We start from the raw sequence: 14546 nt of genomic DNA, 5'->3' as shown, positions 1-14546 counted from the left end.
GTAGACTCCTTATTTTAAGGATTAAGGTCAAAAATTGTAACATCTCAGTGATGTACAACTTCTAAGGAGTTCCTTTCTTGGTTTGGGATGTGCCACATGGTGATTGATTAGGATGGATTGACACTTTCCATTAAAGTGAGTAAGTTAAGCCTATTCTGCTGTTCTGAGCAAGTATATCAAATGCTCTAACTAAGCCATTGCACCCAAGTGGGAAATGGGTTTTGCAAGAAGGCATCCTTCCTTTCTGTACTACCAGCCTACAAGCAGAACTCGTAATCTTTTTCTAGGTTATCTGGTCTGATCCTGCTGAACAAAAGAAATTACATCATCTTTTTTCCTCAATTTGTAAGTTTGCCTTAGTTGTAGCTATACCCAGTCCTGGAATAAGCAAAAGCTACTTAAGGCCATCTTACCCACTTTTTATTTGTGCTTGTTTCTCCAGCTAATGACCTTTCTGATTTCCCTTTCTTGTCCTTTTCAGGTTTCGGAGGGCAATCCTGGCAATGGTGCGGTGTCAAACAAGACAAGAGATAACTATAAACAATGCTTTGCCCATGAGTGTATCACAAAGTGCACTGACATCGTAAAACTCATTTCATTTGTCTGAATAGATTATGTGGAATTGAGTCAAATCTGGGTTATAATTAATATTCTGGAACATCCATTTGCGTCTTTCATCCATTGGTTTTCTGTTAATCAAATTATAAAGTGTTTTTTAGATAGGTTAAAATTAATAATAATTAAAAAGAACAAAACAAAGCACTAAGACTTTAGTTATCAAGAATTAGGCTTATTGGCCTGATATTTCTGTCCCAAACAAAAAAGGAAGGTAAGCAAGGTGTTCAGTGTGACTCTTAGAGGGTTGGACAAGGTGACATTGGGCAGAGAGAAACTGAAGCAGGAAGTGTTTAGATTCAGTAGCGTAGATTTTGCACCTCTAATTCCTCTTGTAAATGACTTTCAGCTTCCCTTGAAAATTTCCAGATTTGAATTGTTGTGGATTCTCCATACTTGTATTTATTTCTATATCAAGTATCTGTATTGACAAGCCTTGCAAAGTTTTGTTTCTGTGAACATGTTAAGTTTATCAGAATATCTAGCTAAACCTGATGTCAGCTTTCAGGATTTTGAAAGAGTTTAATGACATTTCATGTATTTTTGAAGTTTTATCTCAGAGAATCAAATCAATTTGTGGGAATTGAAAACAGAAAATGAATTTGTAGTGCTTGTGACTGCATAGCAAATCCTGAAAATGAGACAGAATGCTCTCTTAAGCTTGACACTCAGATGGCACATAAAACTGAATAAATCTGTATGGTGATTTCTAAAATTTCTAAGTCAATCTCATGATTGTATAAGTCTGTTGTATATTTTTCAAAAAAATAACTTGCACAGTGAGAGCAATGAATTTATTCAGGATGACTGTGTATAGAGTTATTTATGGATGGGTATTACATGCATTCTTGATGATTCTCAGGTTTTGAGAATAAATATCTTCTCAATGGCCAATCCGAAGTCTGTGATCCTTCAGACAAGTCTCAGCCACTCTGACTTTATGCAGCTAGAATTAGTTTCCCAGGTTCTTGTTCTTCTAAGAGCTATAGTGTCTGTCTAATGAAGTGCCACGTTAAGTGATACAGTCATTTTGGAAAACTAAATATTCAATTAATTAATTTGTATCAAATATAGAAAAACAAAATCCAATGACATTATTTTTTTTGAGGCCTCCAAAAATGGTGGGAAAATGAAATTTTTTAGAAAGTGTATTTTAAACCTGACCACATGAGATTTAACTTCACAGGACTTTTGAGTACAATTTGCACTAACAGGTGATTCATTTTTATCTCTTTATTTTGATATTATTATATATGCATACACTTAAGTGTGGCTTTGAAGTGTGTAACCATTATTTAAAATATATGTGTGTTGTTGTGAAAACCCATCTCTACAAGATCTTTAGGAAGTTCTACAATCTAAGCTTCCTTTTAATTTGTACGTTTTAGTATTAAAATAAATGTCATGCGATATCCTCTTGCTGTACTAGCTTTCTTCCTGGACCCTTGTGGCACCTGTATGGACAGTAACTCCTCCAGAAGGAGCAAAGGAGTATTTTACGTACTAACCCTGCAACCACAACTGCATATTAAAATAGCCTTGAAACATGTCACGTATAATCTGAAACGGAGTGCCTTCTTCTGACATGGTAACGAACAAGCAGGTTCAACTGATCCCTTTCAGGATACGTTTGAAGGTTAAGCAACTTCAGATCTCAGCTAATCTGATGTAATCTGCTGTTACTAAATGGATGTCTACATTCACATTCCTAGCACACTGCACATGAGTGCATAGGAATAAAGTTTTCAAATTTTTTTTGTGTGTCAGTTCTGCTGGGAGGAAGCCATGTATCTGTTTTTTTACTTACACCTCATAATGAGCTTTCTTGAAGAAGCCTGTGGTTTTTGTCCTTCGCAATGCACTTGCATTTACCATGGCAGAAGTGATGGCACTGGAACAAGGTATGAATTTTATTATCTGTTATACAAGGCAAAAGGACTGAGGACACTGGAAATAACATTCTCTTGTACACTGCAAGTTACAGATTAGCATGGTTACTTAGAAATAATGGCATAATTTACTTTAGCGTTACATGGCTAGCAGTGTTCCTGAATAGGAGCAGATGGTCATTATGCTTTGTTTTAATGGCTTTGTTCTTAACAGCTAGCTACTCTAAATCTTCAGCTTTGGCACAAGGCAATTTTTATTTATTTTTCTGCTCCTTGATTTTCCTACTCCTTTAATGTCCTTTCTATTTCTACAAAACTGCTCGTCTACTGTAAAGTGATTCTGGTTTAAATAACTGCAGTAGATTCTTCTTTTCTTAATCTGCAGGAAAATCATATAACTGGGTAAGGAAGAATTAGGTTAATTTGATGATGTTGTCATGTCAATTTTGTGAGATACTGTTCCACCTATTTATTGTCACAACATATCTAGTATAAAGCTGCAGGAGAAGAAAGTAAAATAGAAGAAGAATATAGAGGAAAAGGTGGAGAAAATTAAAGATAGGTTTCTCGACGGGATGAGAATCTTTAAACTAATTGTGTGCACACAACATACCTGAAAGGAAGGGAAACATCCTGACTCTTGAAGATGCTGAGAAATCTCATTTCACTGAAATCATGGGAACAGAACATCCTTAGAAACTCTGAAAAGCAGGTTGTTGCTATTAACACATCAGAAATACAGCTAGAAATCTCTCATTTAGAGAAATAGGCTAACATTCTCAGTTTTTGGTTTATTCTGAAAGGTAAAGGAAGGTACGCAAAGACTTTGAGTGTTCACCATGTGGAAAAATTAGTATCGAATAATCTTAATTTTAGTAAAATATGTCAAGTAGCTCCCACTTGAGGTACATACATGTATTATTCCTTATATAGTTTCTTCTACTTTTCAGTTGCCAGTAAAATGATAGAAGATGGTGCTTATGCGGTTTAGAATAAGACAAATCTTGATGTCATATAGAAGTATCATTGCTATTTATATTCATTTTTCTCTTTAGAAAATCCACATTTGTCATCTTAAATTTTAAATGCAGACTGTTCTTGATTAGTCACTTCTTATTCTGCTGGTAGTGTTGCAGAAATTAATAGCACTTGCATTTAATTCAGAAATATTATTTGTGGTAAAGAAATGCAGAACTCTCTTTCTTATTTTTGTTGTATGATGCTAGGTCTGTGCTCTGCAATGACCCTGACATGTTTGAGATCCCCGTGAATGTTCCTGTGGACACTGTAAAACTTCGAATAGAAAAAACTGTCATACGAAGGATCCCGACCGAAGCCTTTTACTACCTAGTAGATCTCAAGTACCTGTGGGTAACTTACAACTGCGTGGCCAACATCGATATCAGCAGCTTCTACAACTTGAAGCAGCTGCATGAGCTACGGCTGGACGGTAATCTGCTCTCGACTTTCCCCTGGGAATCTCTGGCAGAGATGCCCAACCTGCGGACTCTTGACTTGCACAACAACAAATTGACCAGCATCCCGGCCGATGCTGGCAGGTACCTGAGGAACCTCACCTACCTGGACATATCCAGCAACAGGCTGACCACCTTGCCGTCAGACCTGATGGACGTTTGGCCCCCCTTCTCAGAAGCTGTCCCCCGCAAGAGCACGGACGTTCTGCAGACCCAGAGGGTCATTTTGGGTATGGTAAAGAGCCTCTCTTGTTCCTTCTTAATGTGTGCCTAAATGTTATGCAGCAAGGGGACCCACCTGGGATTCAGGAGGGTTTTAATCCAGGTCATCCTTCTGGTTTGCTCTGCAATTAGTTTATTTTCTGCTGGTGACAGAAAATTTTAAAACCAATTTTAAAACACTTGCAGCTGTTTTTTCCAGTGGCTCACAAGCCAAATGAGTAGCTAGAGTCAATGTATATATGAAATTCTGTCCTGAAATACAGTGCTGCAGAGAGTGGTGGTTTGAGAGAGGGCAGCTCTGCGCTTCCCATGACTCGTGTTGGCTTTGCATTACTTGCTCTAAAGCTGGCTGATTATCCTCAAGTTTTGCCAGTTTATGTTGTGAATACAAGAGGAAAAACAGGACTCTAATGCATTCAACTTCACAGTACTTTCTGTAGTATTTAAGGTGAGGGTTTAAGAATAGCTTGGCCAGACTGTCATGGTTCATAATTTTATTCCATCTCTAGTTTCTAGTAGACCACCACGTCAGGTTTTTTTTTTTTTTTTTTTTTATTGGGTGCGTTTGTGCTCTATCTTACACTTTCTGTTCATTTCATAGCCTTTCAGGTAACCCTTTTCTCCTCAGTTTCAGAGCAAGGCTGGATCAGGTCCATCAGTAGCTCTCTTTCCTGTCATGTGTAAGTTCATGTGTTGGCATTTTTGTAGTGTAGTGTAGCAGGCAGAAGGGAAAACCAGTGCCAGGTAATAGCTGGCTCCCCACAGACTAACTGCAGGAGTGCTGTACCCATGGGTTGAGATCTGCCCTGCCCTGTGCTGCCCAGTAGTCCCACCTTCTTGATCTGAAGCCACTACTCAGCGTTCATCTGTTCAGCTGCTTTGTTTCACAGCAGAAACTGTAACTCGAAGCTCTTTTTCAGATGAGATTGTGTGTAATTAACTTAATAGAGGCACGTGGGCTGAACAGGTTCCCCACATACATGGAACTGTAAATCTGCAGCATTGAAAGGATCTTGGTTTATGCAGGTTTTTTTTTTTTTGTTTAAAAAAAGCTGTTTAAAAAAAAAAAAGGCTGTAAGTCCAACTCGATGTCCCTGTCCATACACTGAAGGCTAAAGGAGGCAATAGCTTCGAAGCTGACTGTGCTGGATCTAATCCTCCTGATGATCTATATCCTCATGTGGGAATCCCAGAGGTTATTCAGTTGCCTTTTCTTACGTAGCCCTTGCTGCTGCTACTACTAAATAAATAAATATATAAAAAAATATAAACCAACCAACCAAAAAAAAAAAAAATATAAACAAACAAACAATAAACCACACGCTCTCCTCCCCTTGCCTGCCTGTCCTCCCACTCTGCCCACACATCTGCAGGCTCTGTTTGTGCACACACTTTGCCAGCTCCCTTTAGTCCTGGCAACCCCTCTGGTACAAGCACTGCCTTTTCCAGAGACTTAGGGTGCAACCTTTGGATCATTTTCCTTTATGAACTGCAACTGGGCACAGCTCCGCAGAGAGGAATGCGTGCCGGGCACAAACTGAGCCTTGCTTCTCCTTTTTTAATATTACACTCAGAGGGAGGCTCTGTACAGTCATTATAGATTTGGATCTGAGACTATGGTTTGGTGGTATTTCCATTGTCTGTGTGCTGAGTCAGTCTACCTTAGGCAAGCTGTGGATAACTTGCTGAATTTTCACTTGTTGATGCTATACAGCCTTCATATTCCTGCTTCTCAGGGCAGACATGCAGAGCTTGCTGTGTAAGAAACTCTGTAGTGAATAAAAAAAAAAGAGAACAACTGGAGCAAGGTGTGACGTGGCTTCCTCCCCGACACCCCTCACACCTCTGCAGAGTCCTGCTGGAGGCTGAGGGAGGAGGGTCATACCCCACAGATGCTCCTTCCCCCCTCTGAAGTGGAGGCAAGGATCACAAGCACGCAATTAGGAGGGATTTCAAAAAGGCCTCTGTCCTGCTGGGGTGCAGATCCAGGTGAGCTGAGCTCTTGCTAACCTTTGGCCAAGCCCGTGCTGTTCTCCAAGCCTGCCGGCAGACCGCTCCAGAGCCTTCTCTGGTAACCTCATCCAGTGCTTATCTAGCAGCACAGTGAGAAAGTTTCTCTTAATATCCAACCCCAATCTCCCTTACTGCAAACTAAGCTGATTACCTCTTGTCCTACATGAGATGGGCATGCAGAAAAACGAATTGCCTTCTCTTACGGTAACCTTTCAGGTATTTCCCATTTGCCTTTTCCTTTCTCAGCTAGTCTCACCGTTTCTATCAGCTGTTTCTTGTAGATGACTGTGAGATTTTTCATTTCCTACCATATTTACCGATTCCCTCTAGACTCTTTTAAAAAAGTTTCTCTTAAAAATGTGATGCCCACAGTTGCACACAGCGCTCATTTTGGTGCTCAGGAGTGGTGCTCTGTGGGAGCGATCGGTCTGGCCCGTGCACCTAGCAGGAATGGGAACTGCAGCCAGAGCTCTGCTAGGAGCTGGAACCCAGAGCAAATAAATGCTGCTTTTGTCTAGTCAGGAAAACAACAGTCAGATTCTGCTTAGTGCAAGCAATTAGGGCTTGAACTAGCTCCTCTCCTACTTCTGGCAAAACAAGATTGCCACTTGCATTTAATTAACAGCATCATCAACTGCAAAGCCCCCAAACTGATTTGTGCATACGTATTTTGTAACACCAGGAGGCAATTTTATCTGTAATGTCTTGACTGAGCATCAAGAGTTGCATGTAAGAGAAAGTTTATGTTCCCCCGTGTGCACTTCGAGGCCTCTTGGAGAAGCCATGGGCTGTTTTGGTGTCTCTGAAATGTAAGGGGGTGGTAGTAGTGTCTTTTTCTCAGCTCAGACTGGCTGAAGTAAAGCATGAATGGCATTGCAAACCAAAGAGCCGTGCCCTTGTACGATGACACAGCACCTGTGGTACACGCCTGACGTGCGCCTGCCAGTCCAGCATAGTTTGAAGGCTCAAAGCCTTGCACTGGGAGAGCAAACAGGACGGAGGGAGCCGTTCTGGATGTGGTCTCACCCATGCTCCCTTCAGGCAGTGGTCTCCAGAGCATGCTTGGTTCCTGGTCTCATCTTGGAGATCGCCCTTTGGAAGAGTTCAAAACAAAGCTGTGGAACGAGCTGACAATAAACAGTGGAAACGATCAAGGGAGCCGGGTGTGAGTTCATCTGGCCCTCTCTCGGTTAGCACTGGCACTATAAGCTAATTCTTTGATCCAAATCACAGCTAAGTTTCAGCATTGGCTGCCGTACAGAGATTGATATTTCTGGCGTGAATGATAGTAGCAGCGTTTTCCATATGGAAAATTACATCTAGTGAGTCACTGGGAGGAGCGGAGGGGTCTAGGATTTGACAGAGCAGCAGTTAGATGAAATCTTGCCTCTGTTACATGTAGAGGTGCCAAAAATTGGGAACTCAGCAGGTCCATCAGGATCCCACTGGTTATGCTGGGCTACGGGGGTAGATGCCACTCTTCCCGAAATGAAGCAATTCCCTAGCAATTACAGTGTGTTGGATGCACTGGGACACAGTGAGAGGAGTGGGATTTACTGGTTGGAACCATGGATCCAAAATTATGTAGCTTCAGCTAGAGGATAGCCTTGGGTAGGTTGGCCCAAGCTGTGGTGAATATTTCCATTGGCCAAAAACGCGGATATTTCATGTACTCCCATTTTGCAGCAATCGAAACACAGTCTATTGTACGAGCTATGGTCTGAGACTGGTTACTGATTTACAAAGGAAATTTTGCTCATAGCTGTTTCAAATGCTAAAGTCCATATTGACACAGCGTGGGGAAATCCTGCTTACCGAGAAGACCGCAAAAATACGCATGCAGCCACATGTATATATACGTACTTGTCCCTGTACAAGCAAGCATACATATAAATCTGGGAGCAAATTTAAAGTATGCTAAACCTACATAAAAGGAAGTTGTTTTTTTTTTTTTTTTTTTTTTTTTTTTTTTAGTAGAATGATTTATGATCCTTATTTGATGTTAACATACATTGCGTTGGTATATTGCAATGCATAAATATTTATCAACGCTTGCTTTGCCTTGGTTAATATTTCTTACTCAGGTCAGTAAGCTGCCTTAATATTTCTGCAAAAGAAGCCAGAATTTATAAATACTTGGTGTTCTAACAGATACACATGCTGTTGGGGACTTATAGTTATTTTTATTGTCTCTTCTTAGAATCCCCTTAGGAAAATAATTTCCTATTTCATTTCTTTATTAGAGCACCCCATTTTTTTTCCCAGTTTCTTCAACTTTTACCTTTCTGTAACCTTTTCTTTATTCTTTCATGTGTTCTTTCTCACTTCTACCACCTTGTAAACACAGGCTGTGAATTTGCAGAAGTTTACATTCCCATTTGTTTTCCCTTCAATAGCTAACTGAATTGTAAGCAAAATCAGTGTTTTATCTTTGCTTCCAAGTCAGTCATGCTTTTATCTTTTTATTTTGGGAATTTACACAATTCGATGACTTACAATGGCTGTGTATATTTTACAGCAGATAATGGCTATACTGCCAGGTATTGGCAAGACACAAATAAATAGAAGGAATGAGCCATGGAGGCAAGGAGAAACTCCTGTGGCTGTTGTGTATTATATATTTATATATGTCCTGCTTCTTCAGCCAGTTCCAGCGGGCAACATGATGGATGGGGAGATGAGATGACTAGCTGAAACAACTCTTTCTTTGCACTGAAACACAAAGGTAGTGTCTCTTCTGGGATGACAGCTTTCTTCGTCCACTGAAACCAGGCTTTCAAATGATCTGAGATGATCAAACCTGTATCTTAGACTAAACGCCCACCTATTGTAATGGCTTTGCTTTGCCATTCCTTCTATTTTGCCCGTTTCTGTTACTCTGTTTAGATTGCAGAAGCTTTGATTCTCCTCTTAGACACTGGGAGAACATGAAAGCCACGTATTTATAGCTTTGAAAGATCTTTCAGCACTGCATTAGTATTAGAAGCAATAATAATAATAAAATCCTTTCTTGTAGCAAAGCATGCAGGAGACAGAAGGGTAGCAGAAGAAATATTTTTAGTATCATTCACTGGAAGGGAAAGCCTGCTGCCTTGCATGTGAGATGCGATTCCCTACCAGTGCTGCAGATCAGTCCTGATTAATGCCGTGGACCTACATTTTCCTGCCCTGCCATCCACTTGTAGCCCAGCAGCCCCATGCTTCTGTCCTTTCCAGGCAGTGCCAAGGATGTACAGGAGAGTTCCTGTGCTTTTCCCCAGTATTTGTTACAGAGGCCTCTCAGTTGAGTCCTTGTTTCTGGGGGATCTTGTCTCCCTTCTTATACCTTAAGGGGAGTTTCATTTTTAAATGCACTTGGTGATGAAAATTGGCCCCTAATAAGCAAGTGAGAATGAAAAAATGTTAATCTCTAGCTTACAAACTAAACCTCCCCTAACTTAAAAGATGAGCACAAATAGCTACGTGCATATGCTTGATTGAAAATAATTGATGTGCTTAGACATATGGAGGACATTCGAATGAGATCTCTTTTGCTTGTGAATGTTTGACATTCACAGGAAATCAGTTGTATATTTTGGAGATTATTCTCTTACTTTTTTTTAAAGAAAAGTGGTTACTGATACAGTTTTCTTGATTTCTCCTTCTCCGTTCCTGAAAGCAGTAGGTGGTGAATAGATGGATGTAAAATCTCCTGTGTCTGGAAGGGGTGAAATTGGATTGTGACGTCAAAGTCACGGAATCCCTTCAGGTCAGGTCTTGTTTTAAAGAGCGGGGATTAATCGGGGTTTACCACTGCTTTAACCAATCACTGCCATGATGCTTAAAATAAACTAATCTCGGTCAGGTGATAGAAGGAACTGCTAGTTAATTATTCATGTCCTCTTTCATCAGTAGGTTTTTTCAAAAATGAAAAGCAGAGTTTTCCCATTAGCTAAATTGATAATTCCTAGAAATACCCTGAACAATATTGGCAAGTGTTTCAGTTTTCTCATATAGTTTTGAATTAATTACTGTGACTTGTCTCTTGTACCAATCAGTCAATTCGGTAGCAAAAGGCTCTTGCATACCATCCCTCATTTCAGCCTGTAAGTTCTGCTTATTGTTAATGCTAGAATAAAATGAAAAAGTTATGCCCAAAAGTAGAAATCAAATGAGAAAATAATTGAACTCCTGAGTGAGACGCTGGGTGGAGTTCTACCTGGTAAATTGCGTGTTGCTCTCTTGAGGTCAACGTAGCCAAGTAATGGACACCAGCTGAGGCTTTGGACATATTTCTCAGAAATAGCTACCCTGTTTTACCATGATAACTTCATCAAGAGGGGAAGCCTCCTGTTCATAGATGTTGGAACTAAGAGGCAAATGTTATAGCCTATAACAGAAGAAAGGGATCGTTCTTGTATGCCATCACAAAAATGTTATATCTGCCAACTTTTTCCAGGGTCCTTCCTATTTTCTTCTGTTCTATTTTTTTGAATGTATTTCAGAGACTGTCCTAAACTAATACCAGATTTCTAAGAATATCGGTATGCTTCAGAGTCAGATAAGAATGTTATTGGCCTAAAGCTTTTTCTCCTTAGCCCACATCCTTTTTTTCAAAGGGCAAATATATCCGTGTAAGCCCTAAACCCTTAAATCATCACATTCTCTGCAAGCAAGGAAGAAAGGGCCTGAGAAGATCAAACTGTAAGAGCCCAAAGAGGCATTAAGAGCAGAGGGGAGTGACAAGGTGCAACAGCCTGAGAAGCTCCCTCTTCAGAAGCTGCAGGCAGGTGAAAATGTATCATCAGTCTTAAGACGTCTTTTCAAAGTGCTTTTTCTCCTAGAAAAATAGGAAAGTTAAGCAAAGGTAGTGCCATTTTATTACTACGCTCCTGTAAATTTATGTGAAGAAAAGGTTTAGCTTAATAAACATCTGTAATCTTTTTCACACCTGCAGAAAGTGCCCCACTAGCTAACAAAAAAAAAGAAAAATTGAAAAAGATTGACTCAGAACAGGCCCATGTGTCTCCTTGATTATACTTGCTGATAGTCATGTGTCATACTGTAATCACAATATTCAGATATTGCCTAACAACAATTTCAGTTTTTTGTTTTTTGTTTTTTTTCCACTCCCTTTCTTCCTTCAGGTTTGCAGGACAACCCATGGTTTTGTGACTGTCGCATTTCAAAGCTAATTGAATTTTCCAAAATCGTGGACACTTCAATTGTCCTTCTTGATCCACTGGTTTCGTGTAGCGGACCTGAGAACCTGGCAGGGATCTTGTTCCAGAGAGCAGAGTTAGAGCAGTGTCTTAAGCCATCCGTGATGACGTCGGCAACAAAAATCACCTCCCCGCTGGGAAGCAATGTTCTGCTACGTTGCGATGCAACCGGGTACCCAACGCCGCAGCTTACGTGGACTAGGTCAGACAATATACCAGTGAACTATACAGGTATAATAGCTCTTTTATAGGAATAGCCATTTTATAGGAAATGGGAGAGCCTGAAGTTATTGGGTTGCTTGTGCTCTGAGATTGTTATCTTAAGTGACGGTGGACCAGGTATCGCGCCATACTGGCAATTCTTTGTCTGGGTCCAACAGACTATTCTGATTCTGGTTGTGGTCTGTAATAAGAGCAGTTTGTGTTGGGAAGAAATGGATGAAGGCGGGGAGAATAAGGGAAAACAGAGGTTGGGATAGCTGGGTACCAATTCAGAAGCTGAAAAGCAGAGAGGAACATTCGTTACTGAAATCTTCTTTTTGGTTCAAAATGTTCATGATGATTAAAAAAAACAAACCAACCAACCAAAAAAACAAACAAAAATAGTGAGGCTGTAACTGAGCCACTTAAAACACAGAACTGTAAATGTGGGATTTCCCATAAACATGTTTTCTACGTTATTTGCAAATATTTATTGCTTATTCACAGTGCCTACCTGGAATGCTAATGAGGCTGTGATTGTCTGATACCATTCTTGCTGTGATGTACTGTGGTGGATTTATGCAGTAACAAACTGAAAAGTTTCTTGTTACGGCAAAGTAGTTAGCAGTTATCTTAATGCTTTGTTCTGAAGAGGGTAGTAGTCCAAAGTATTGAATTATCTTATGACAGAGGTAACTTCCCAAAATTCTTTAAATAGTGCGCTCAGTGTTGCTTGTATTTACTCAGTGAGACTTGTATTTCATAGTTAATTGGCTTCAAGTCATTTTGATTTCTCCTTATTTGTTTTTCTTTTATTTAATAAAACTGCTTACTCTCTTGTAATTCCTCCTGACATTCTATCCCATTCTGACCTAAACTGAGCACTTTTCTGCAAGAATATAATATGGCAGGGAGTTCCATAGTTAGTGTAAATTTGTTGATTTTTTTTTTTTAAATGTTTAATACGTATGATTCATTCTGGTAGAAATAATTAATAGAAAAAAAATAGTTGAATAATGTTTACTTTTTTCTTTATCTCCCTCTTTATAACGTTTTACTCTGTTTTTCTACAGTAATTCAAGAAACACCTGGAGAGGGTGTCAGATGGTCCATAATAAGCTTGACAGGGATTTCATACAAGGATGCAGGGGAATACAGATGTAAGGCGAAGAACTTGGCAGGAATGTCAGAAGCTGCTGTCACTGTCACCGTGGTTGGTGTAGTTACCACAACTGTGTCGCCACAGAAGTACGGAAGGAAGCAGGAGGCAGAGAGACAGAATGCCACAGTGGGGGAATCCAGGAAGGGACCTGAGAGAACCACCACACCTCTTCTCACCACGTCAACCACCACAGCTCTGATTACCACTGAAAGATCAACGAGCGCCAGGGTTACCGACAAGAAGCAATCCAGGCCCGTGGTTGATGGAAAGAAAATTTCGAAGGCAGTGACAAGTGGAAGCAAAAAGCAGAGTGGGGAGATGAGCAAGAAAGGTGAGGAGACAAAGCAGATCGAGGAGGCAAGTGAAAAAGGTGAAGAGAAGGCAGCAGCTATGGCTGAGCAAAATGTTACTGTGAAGAACCTAAAAGTGATCAGCGAAACAGATGAAAGAGTGACCCTAACTTGGAAAACTGTCAATGCCTCAAGCAACGCTGCAGTGACTGTGTTATATTCAAAGTATGGTGATAAAGACATGTTGCCTCTGAGCACAGATCCTAGTAAAAACAAAGTCACAATTGAAGGTTTGCAACCTAGTACTCAGTATATGGCATGTGTTTCACCCAAAGGAGTGCCACCTACAAAAGAGCAGTGCATTATTTTCACTACTGATAGGTTAAATGATGAAAGCACGTCTCAGTTTCCTATTTTGATATTGGCCAGCAGTGCAGCATGCGTGGTTGTTTTACCTTTGATCATTTTCTTACTCTACAAAGTTTTAAAACTCCGTGTGAAACCCAAAACTGCTAAGGAAGCTGACCTTGCAAAAGAGACCTATGTAAAGTTTGAAACTCTCTCTCTCAAGCCTCGAGCAGTGAATGCAGGAGGAGAGCTCTGGGCACGAAGGTACACTGATGAATCAGAAAGACTTCTCCTCTGTTCTAGGTCAAGCATGGATTCTCAAATGACTTTCAAAAGTGAAGGCTCTAGATCTGAGTACCTCTGTTGAACACGGGTGAGGATGGAGGGGGTAAAATTAGTCCAAAGTGATGATACTGCATCTGGAAGCAGGTTGGTGCCAGGTGGTGGTCAGAACATGCCATCTGATATCATGGACTCTACTGGATGGGTAGAGGGGTGGGTACGAGGGGGAACAGAAGCAAAATGTTGCCTAATGATTTTTCTGTTCTGTTTGTGACTTTGGATGCGGAGGAATGACATTCTTTGAAAGATGAGTACAGCATGAAATGTTTACTTAGTTAAAGATATTCTATTTCATTGTTTCATTAAAATATTGTTCTGTTTTCTCTCATTTCGCTGTATGATGTGCTCATTTGAATCAAATATTAATCATGACTTTCATAAAAACTATGCATTTTGAAATAATAGGAAAACAGCTCAAAGTACTTTGAGGTTGAAGCTTTGTTTAAAAACGCCATACAGCTCTGTGCAGTATATTGAATCAGAAGTGATTTTGGGACAATCAAGACTGAAACTAGGTAGCCACAGTTCATGAACTCTTGGGAGTTTTGATACATTCATCATATCATCATTTTGGAGATGCTGTGGTGAAGGAGCTTCTTTTAGTATTCTGAAGCTCAAGTAAGCTATCATTATGAGTGACTCTAGGAGAGATACTAGATATTGTGTGAATTTACAGTAAATGATCTTGTTGCAAAATCTCAGCCTTAGAATTTACTTGTATGCATTTGGCTATATACAGCAATTTCAGAAATTTCTGTTGAGAAAATGTTGTGACATTGTGTAATACA

The 14546-nt window shown here is 40.1% G+C and overlaps 2 protein-coding genes across 2 annotated transcripts in view; both read left to right on the top strand.

Moving 5' to 3' along the window:
• Window positions 1-2388, top strand: part of RRH (retinal pigment epithelium-derived rhodopsin homolog) — a 16864-nt gene extending 14476 nt beyond the window's left edge. Inside the window, exon 7 of the mRNA XM_005019843.6 lies at window positions 482-2388. Coding sequence (XP_005019900.1) covers window positions 482-587 — 106 coding nt within the window. The 3' untranslated portion in view covers window positions 588-2388. The remainder of the gene's footprint in view (window positions 1-481) is intronic.
• On the top strand, window positions 2352-14546 carry LRIT3 (leucine rich repeat, Ig-like and transmembrane domains 3). The gene is made up of 4 exons (XM_013099890.5): window positions 2352-2516; window positions 3731-4209; window positions 11341-11646; window positions 12690-14546. Exons 1-4 carry the CDS (start codon window positions 2401-2403, stop codon window positions 13781-13783), a joined length of 1995 nt encoding a protein of 664 aa, XP_012955344.4. The 5' UTR covers window positions 2352-2400; the 3' UTR covers window positions 13784-14546.

The sequence above is a fragment of the Anas platyrhynchos genome, chromosome 4 (assembly GCF_047663525.1).
Source record: "Anas platyrhynchos isolate ZD024472 breed Pekin duck chromosome 4, IASCAAS_PekinDuck_T2T, whole genome shotgun sequence".
Lineage (NCBI taxonomy): Eukaryota > Metazoa > Chordata > Aves > Anseriformes > Anatidae > Anas > Anas platyrhynchos.
The sequence above is the reverse complement of the archived record's forward strand: the minus strand, read 5'-3'. Positions and strand labels throughout refer to the sequence as shown.